General features: G+C 49.9%; 1 protein-coding gene across 1 annotated transcript; it reads left to right on the plus strand.

Annotated features, from left to right (window-relative positions):
- Nucleotides 1-808: 808 nt before the first annotated feature.
- Nucleotides 809-6,371, plus strand: AICDA (activation-induced cytidine deaminase; the record flags this gene model as incomplete). Its single annotated transcript, XM_015417958.1, has 4 exons — nt 809-956; nt 3,918-4,188; nt 5,533-5,648; nt 6,318-6,371. Coding segments are annotated over 4 exons (589 nt in total), but the record flags the coding sequence as incomplete, so codon positions are not given.
- Nucleotides 6,372-8,871: the final 2,500 nt, after the last annotated feature.

Genomic DNA, 8,871 nt, shown 5'->3' on the forward strand with positions numbered 1-8,871 from the left:
GTATCTTCAGTTTAAAAAGACCAGGCAGCAGGTGATGGGAAAGACCTCCGCCTGATACCCGGGAGAGCCGCTACCCGTCTGAGTAGACAAGACCAACCTTGATGGACTGATTCCGTATACGGCAATTTCATGTGTGTTCATGTGTGGCCACCACTGGTCTGATCCTTCTTAGGAAAGCCCTGTATGGTTTGGGATCAACATACCTGAAGGTACGTAGAGAAGGGGCCACCAAAAGCAGCCTGAAATGTTAATAGGCTTGTCCATATTCTCATTTCCCTTCTAAGTTCCTGTTTCTTGGAGGGGGGTTGTTCGGTTCCACACCTGTTTTGCTCCCTCTAGTGGTTGATTCAATATTACAATGCTTTATGTCCAACATAAAAACCATTCCAAAGCAGCCATTTTCTCCAGGGGAACTGATCTCTGTTATCTGGAGGCAGGGCCGGCCCCAGCTTATTTTGCACCCTAGGCGAGGTTCCCTTCTGGGGACTCCTCCCCATGCGCCCACCAATTTTCAAAAATAAATGCATTTTAGGAAGAATGAAGAACACAAATAATCAAGAAACTCCCAGAGTACAGGGCCGGGTGCAGCTTGGCGCCCCTAAGGGCCGGCCCGCTCTAGGCGATTCAGTTCTAACAAAGAACGTGTTTGAGTATGTCTTCAACGCTTTGAAATAAATTTTGCTTTTCTTGAAAACGTGGATTTATTCTCGATGCTTGGGGATCCAACACAGGCGTCTCTCCACAACAGTCTCTCCAATCATACCTCACAGTGTGCTATTAATTCTTTTCATGTTCACATTCCCCGAAGCCTCCTTATGAAACAAAAGAAATTCCTGTACAACTTCAAGAACTTGCGCTGGGCCAAAGGCCGTCATGAAACGTACCTCTGCTACGTGGTGAAGCGTCGGGACAGTGCCACCTCTTGCTCCCTGGATTTCGGCTATCTACGCAATAAGGTACGAAACATGAGTAAGGTTCACATCAAGCTCTGTTAGCCAATGCCCCTCTGGCCAGTGTGCGCTGGAACACTTGCCAGCATTTCCCATAACTTTCTCCTCGTCCTCCTCCTCCTCCATTATTAGTGCTGCCAATTCTAGGTTGGGAAATTGGGGTGAGGGAGGGGGCATTGGGAGGTCAGGATTTGGTGAGGGGAGGGATATCGGCAGGGCATAATGCCGTATAATTAATTCACTGTCCATTTTTGTCCTACGAGGAAGGGTTGAAGGAGCTGGGTATGTTTAGCCTGGAGAGGAGACGACTGAGAGGTGATATGATCACCATCTTCAAGTACCCGAAGGGCTGTCATATAGAGAGGATGGTGCAGAGTTGTTTCCTGTTGTCCCAGAAGGTCGGACTAGAACCAGTGGGCTGAAATTAAATCAGAAGAGTTTCCGGCTAAACATTAGGAAGAACTTCCTGACAGATAGAGCGAAAAAAAAATGCGCTTCCTCAGTGGAACAGGCTTCCCCGTGAGGTGGTGGGCTCTCCTTCTTTGGAGGTTTTGAAACAGAGGCTAGATGGCCATCGGACAGCAATGCTGATTCTGTGAACTTAGGCAGATCATGAGAGGGAGGGCAGGAAGGGTTGCTTAGTTCTTGGGGTCCTTTCCAAGGAAATGCTGATCGCCACACTGGGGTCAGGAAGCCATCTTTCTCCAGGCCAGTTTGAATGAGGATCCTGGAGGTTTTTTTCCAATCTTCTGGGCATGGAACAGGGGGTCACTGGGGGTGCGGAGGCGGAGGTATTTGTGAATCCCCTGCATTGTGCAGGGGGTTGGACTAGATGACCTTGGAGGTCCCTTCCAACTGTATGATTCTATAATTCTCCAGGAGAACTGATTCTATAACCTGGATATCAGTTGTAATTCCGGGAGACCTCCAGCCCCTACCTGGAGGCTGTGGCACCCTGCTTTATCAGTGATGGGCCTGCCATTTCTGCTTTGACACTTTCCACCCCATTACAGTCATATTGCAACTGGAGAGATCACTTGGGAGGGATGATAACAGGACTACAGGATTATTCCCCAGGGCCCAGTCTTTCGGGAGTTGCGGCACCACACTGTGACCTCTCCCACAGGACTTCCCCAGAGCTTTCCCGACAACCAGCACTGGGCTGTGTCCACAGAGCTGGCTCTCCCACTAGGCGAACTAGGCATTCGCCTAGAGCGCCAGGCCCTGGATGGGGCGACAAGCTGTGCCTCCCCCCTCCTCCCCCCTTTGGTGGCAGCGGGGGGGGGGAGGAGGCGGGGCAGCAGCAAAAGGGTGGCTGGCTCCAGAGGTCTCCAGGTCTCCAGGCCCCACCGGGAGGTTGGCATCTGCGCCATAAGGCAGCCTTGCCTAGGGCGCAGAAACACCTCGAGCCGGCCCTGTATGTTCACCTTGGGTGAAGTCCTTTGCTTGGTATCAGCATGTGAATGTATCCTCTCTGAAACATGCCCCACCTCGACCCGGATGGCCCAGGCTAGCCCGATCTCATCAGACCTCGGAAGCTAAGCAGGGTCAGCTCTGGTTAGTGCTTGGATGGGAGACCACCCGGGAAGTCCCAGGGTTGCTACGCAGAGGCAGGCGATGGCCAGCCACCTTCGACCGTCTCTTGCCTTGAAAACCCTGCGAGGTTGCCATAAGTCGGCTGCAACTTGCCGGCACTTTCCATCACCACCAAGCGTGTCCCTCCATTGCCCGTTCCATATATTCTACCAGTTATCCAGATCTCCATTCAGCACTCCTGTCTAAGGATCAGAACCGAGGAGTACCACACTAGGACAGCCAGGGGGTTGCCTGTTGGGATGCTCCCTTCCCCTTTCTTACACACCCGGGGAAATGCTGATCACCACTTTGGGGTCGGGAAGCAATTTTTCTCCAGGCCAGTTTTGGCCAGAGTTCCTGGACGGTTGTGGTTGTGGTTGGGTTTTTTTGCCATCTTCTGGGCATGGAAGGTCACTGGGGGCGGCTGGGTGAGGAGGTATTTATGAATTTCCTGCATTGTTCAGGGGATTGGACTAGATGACCCTTCCAACTCTATGATTCTAAGTGCCACTCCCTTAACAGGGGGAAAAAAAACCCTAGTGTGTCAGGGTTCAATGAGCTTTCTCTCTAACATATGGTTGCCAACAAGTCCACCAGAATTATAACTGATCTCCAAATGACAGAGCTTGCAATTTAGTGATCTATCCTGGTAACAGCTTTCTTTTGGCAAAATGGTTAATAGGCTAAGGGTGATTGCTAGCATAAGGACACCTACGAAGAATAGACAGCTTGAGAAGACTCAGGCTGCCACCACATGCGCCTTTAGATCCGACATAGGTGTGAATGCTTGATGGATCTAAAGGGCGGCAACCCGTGCTGCTCCGCTATGGAAGCGGAGTTAAAATACACCGGGGAAAGGTAAACAGGTTCTGACGGGCCACGGGTGGACTTTCCCCCGTCTGATCACACAAGCACGCACTCATGCTGTTGGGATGGTCTCATCAGGCAATCCCGACTTGGTGCAGTTCCCCCTCCTCGCAGTATGCGCATCACCGCATACTCCATAGGGGGCCGAGTGTGCAATTCCTCGTTTATGCGCATGGGAAGCAAATGGCCAAAAAAAACCCCACTCACCCGCAGTTGCGTCTGATCACTCAATGACGGGCTGAGCCCGCAGCAGCTCCAAAGGGAGGCGTGATCTCCCAACTGCGTGTCAAATTCCTCCGGAGGGAATAACCTCGCTTCCCCTCTGCTCCAGCTTGCATGTGTGACTGCAGCCTCAGAGAGAGACGAGTAACTGAGTCATAATCCTCAGAATTCTGGCTTTTCTTTCTGCACTGAGAACTTCAGCCCCACCAGCCGCAAAATCCTGGCTACGGGCCTGCTCCAACTTTGACTCCAACCCTCCACTTGTCCACCAGTGTTACCTCTGCCTTGCCCTCAATCCCACAGTCTGGTTGCCACGTCGAAGTGCTGTTCTTACGGTACATCTCTGCTTGGGAGCTGGATCCACGGCGCTGCTATCGGATCACCTGGTTCACCTCGTGGAGTCCCTGTTACGACTGTGCCCGCCACGTGGCCGACTTCCTGCGTGCCTACCCGAACCTCACCCTGCGCATCTTCGCCGCCCGTCTCTACTTCTGTGAGGATCGTAATGCAGAGCCGGAAGGCCTGCGGCGTCTCCACCGGGCAGGAGCACAAATCGCCATCATGACCTTCAAAGGTGAGACAGGGTGGGGGCGGATTTAAAAGACGGAAACAAATATGGGGCATGCCTACTATTTGGGGGACTTTTTCTCCCCGCTGCCAAAACGTTAGAACTTGAGGACATTCAGTGAAGCTGATGGGCTAGAGAGTCAGGACGGACAAAAGGAAATACTTCTTTATGTAGTGAGAGATTAAAATGTGGAATTCACTGCCACAGTGACGGCTATGGATTAGACAGAATAATGGAAGATAGGTCTATCGGTGGCTACTAGCCATGGTGACCAGTGTTCCCTCTAAGCTGAGTTAGTGTGAGCTAGCTCACAGTTTCTTTAGCCTCCGGCTCACCTGTTTTCGTCTCTGCTCAGGAAGGAGGGCTCCAGAGCAAACTAATTTATGCAGCAGCCAAACTGCTCGCTCACAACTTTAATGCCAGAAGCTCACAAAGTGGAATTTTTGCTCACAAGGCTCCACAGCTTAGAGGGAACATTGATGGTGACTAAAGGGAACCACCACATTCAGAGGCAGTAGACCTCCGAATACCAATGCCAGGTGGCAACATAAGGGGAAGGGCTCAGCCTCTATGCCCTGTTGTTGGCCCTCCAGAGAAACTGGTTGGCCACTGTGTAAGACAGGATGCTGGCCTAGATGGACCACTGGTCTGATCCAGCAGGACTCTTCTGATGTTCTTATGAAGGCCTCAGCCTCTCTGCCCTGTTGCTGGCTGTCCAGAGGAACTGGTTGGCCACTGTGTGAAGCAGGATGCTGGCCTAGATGGACCACTGGTCTGATCCAGGAGGGCTCTTCTTGTGTTCTTATACTTACACCACTGGTTTAGCCAGCATTGCCACTCCCCAGGAAGCACATGAAGTACAGTTCTATGAGCAGGCCCCAGGATCTCAAACAAGATTCTCAGTTCCATCACCACACCATAAATGTAGCATCGTTTTGCGGAGCCGATGGCCGTTAGACCAGGGGTCTTGTTGTAGAAAAAGAGCTGCCGGAGCTCATTAGCATAACTCATTAGCATAACTTATTTGCATATGCCACGCCCCCTGACATCACCGGAAGTGACAGAAGGCCACACCCCCTGACATCACCGGAAGTGTGTCAGAAGGCCCGGCTACTTACCCTCCTGCTTCATCCTCATTCCCAAACGGAATGAGGATCGAAGCAGAGGGCGGGGTAAAGAAGGGGGCGGGGCTTCACCACGTGACTGCCCCGCCCCCTAGAGGTTCTCTTCCGGAGCTCCGTACCTGAGAGCTCCCCCCCGACTAGAGCCCTGCGTTAGACCAGTATAAAAGTGACATACATTTATTGCACGGCCAAACTGAGTTGGAACCCTCTACGGACTTCTCATCAGATTACTTCTACTGCTGGAACACCTTTGTGGAAAACCGCCAGAGAACCTTCAAGGCTTGGGAAGGGCTTCATGAAAATTCGGTGCGCCTTGCCAGGAAGCTCCGCCGTATCCTTCTGGTGAGGAAATATCTCCCACCACTTCCTTTTCCGTCCTCTCTCTCTTTCCACGTTGCTCCTTATGCACCTCTTCTAACACCTTCTCCTCCCCCATCACTCAAGGTCATCTCCAGCCCCCATTTTATAATTGTCCTGTTCTCTGTCTCCCCCCTTTCCCCCCTTTTGCAATTCTCCTTCTTCTCCCCTTCATATACTTCTTCTCGTGCCGTAGCATAATAGGCCACACCCAACAGCAGAAACCCATTGGCATATTAGGCCACACCCCTGACAGCACAGCTCATTAGCATATTAGGCCACACCCACATGTTACCAGAACTGTGCTCATCCAGCCACACCCACCTTTTGCTTCTTATTCTGTTTCCCTTGTTTGTTGTCAAAACCCAGGGCTTTTTTTTTGTAGCAGGAACTCCTTTGCATGTTAGGCCACACACCCCTAATGTAGCCAACCCTAATGAGTTTCTGCTGTTGGGTGTGGCCTATTATGCTAATGAGTTCCTGCTGGGCGTGGCCAATTCGGGAGCCAGCCGGAACTTCGTTCCTGCGCGTTCCTGCCCAAAAATAGCCCTGGTTCTTTGTCTTTTCATTCTTTTCTCCTGTGAGCTATTTTGTTTTGTGCTCTCAAAACATTTATTCCTTACAAATCTGACGACTCTTTTCTTTCTTCCACAGCCGCTTTATGAAGTCGATGACCTGCGAGAAGCGTTCCAAATCCTTGGACTTTAAAGTGCTTTTGGGAGTGGGCGGGAGTGACATTCTGGGGACAATAGCCCTGGGAGCCATAGCCTTTTGTCCTTCCTTCTCTACTGCCCTGAACTGCATCCTGGGAAAATCAGTCTTTACAGAAAACATGAGAAAGACCCTCTGAGGTCACCTTCAGTGGCATGCCATTTCGGTTCCCCTCTGTGTTCTCAGTCAGGAAGAGCCAGTGCTAGCATGAGTATGAGAAGCAGGTGACACCATTTTGGGACGATCGATTATTATCCTCCGCAAGGAGAAACATCATCTGATCTGGAATTGAGAACTTTGGGGGGACTGGGTAGACACTCCATTACTGAGCAGTTACTGGGTCCAATTCAGGGTTCTAGACGTCATCTACAAAGCCTTTCAAGGCAGACCCATATAACTGAAGGATTGCCTCTCTTGCTACGTTCCACCGCGACAGCTCCCCTCACCTTCTGAAGGTTTTTTGTTGTTGGTCTACAAAGCTTTTCAAGGCAGACCCATATAACTGAAGGACTGCCTCTCTTGCTACGTTCCGCTACGACAGCTTCCCTCACCTTCTGAAGGTTTTTTGTTGTTGTTCAGTCGCACAGTCGAGTCTCCTTTGCCGTCCCCGTCTTCTTTGACCTTCAATCTTTCCCAGCATCAGGGTCTTCTCCAGTGAGTGCTCCCTTCTCATTTGGTGGCCAAAGTATTTAAGCTTCAGTTTCATTATCTGGCCTTCCAGGGAACAGTCTTTCTTTCTTCTTCTTTTCTTTTCTTTCTTTCAACTTACTACCCCGCTTGAACCCCCCAGGGGGTCTCTGAGTGGCTTACAGTTAACTGTAATGCAATGGTTCAGGAGAGCATTTTTGTAGCAATAGCAGTCAGGGTTGATTTCTTTTAGGATTGACTGATTTGATCTTCTTGCAGTCCAAGGGACTCTCAAGAGTCTTCTCCAGCACCATAGTTCAAAAGAATCTATTCTTCGGCGCTCGGCCTTCCTTATAGTCCAACTCTCGCAGCCATACATGACTACTGGGAATACCTATGCTGTGGAATGGTCTGCCTGAGGTTATGAGGAAGGGCCTCCCACCACGCTTCTGTCATTTTGCAAAATGTACAATGGTTCAGGAGAGCATTTTTGTAGCAGTAGCAGTCCAACGGCATTAGTTTGTTTTGTTCGGAATCTTTGCTTTCAGATTCATATGTTATTCAATCACACCTTGTAATCTTTGTACTGATTTGATGAAAAGTTTTCATTTTTTTTTATCATACTTTTAATCCGACTTGAGTCCCAGTGGGAAAGGAGGACTACAAATGAAAATAATGATGATGATTACAATGATGACAACAACAACACAAGTCTTACCTGGGGCAGGAGGTTAAATGCAAATCCCAGCACCTCACAGTGAGCACACAAGACCGCTGGTGAAGCTTTCCACAAGCATTTTCAGGCCCATCGTCATTGGATGAACACCCGTCATTTGGATGGCCTCGCACTGATCTGCGGTCACTTTGTGGTATCTTCATTGTGCCCTGCGGGGGCTCCCTGCTAGATCGATGTTGTGGGCAAGTGTGAATACTGGGGCAAATACACCCCAGGGTCTGGTAACCCGTGGCTTTTCCTCACACTTGACTGATTCCTGATTTTCTTGGCAGTTAATCTATAAGCATTGGAATTGATTTGGGCATTGTTCTTCTGCTCTCGGGATTTTCCACATTCTGATTTTCCTTGCTTGTTTTTCCTGTTGTTTAGGTGTGTCGCTGGGCTCTTTTTGTAGAAAAAGCCCAGCAGGAACTAATTAGCATAATAAGCCACACCCAACAGAAACCCATTAGCATATTAGGCCACACCCTGACAGCACCGGTCATTAGCACATTAGGCCACACCCCCATGTTACCAGAAGTGTGGTCATCCAGCCACACCCACCTTTCCCTTCTTATTCTGTTTACCTTGTTTGTTGTCAAAACCCAGGGCATTTTTTGTAGCAGGAACTCCTTTGCATGTTAGGCCACACACCCCTAATGTAGCCAATCCTAATGAGTTTCCGCTGTTGGGTGTGGCCTATTATGCTAATGAGTTCCTGCTGGGCGTGGCCAACTCAGGAGCCAGCCAGAACTCCGTTCCTGTGCGTTCCTGCCCAAAAATAGCCCTGGGTGTGTGTGTGTTTCTGTTCTGCACATGTTTTGCTCCCTCTAGTGGTTGATTCAATAATTCATCTCTTCGTGCCCGGCATAAAAACCTGTCGTTGAAATCTCCAGGGAGATATGCCAGACGTAACCAAATGTAATATCAAATCGACCGCTAGACAATGTGGAAAAGCCATCTCTCTGCATTTTCACAGTTGTGGAGTCAGGTTATTGTCTGCCGCAAGTGCCTTAAACAATTGGGATTTTCAAGGCAGGGTGCTGTTGCCATTGGTGGCATCACAGAACACAAACACCCTTTTAATATTTTTTTTTGCACATGCTTATTTCAATATATTGATATCGTGGCTGCGCTATTTAAAATTAAAAACTG

This window comes from Gekko japonicus, unplaced genomic scaffold (assembly GCF_001447785.1).
Source record: "Gekko japonicus isolate JY-2015 unplaced genomic scaffold, Gekko_japonicus_V1.1 scaffold6447, whole genome shotgun sequence".
In the NCBI taxonomy this organism is placed as follows: Eukaryota; Metazoa; Chordata; class Lepidosauria; order Squamata; family Gekkonidae; genus Gekko; species Gekko japonicus.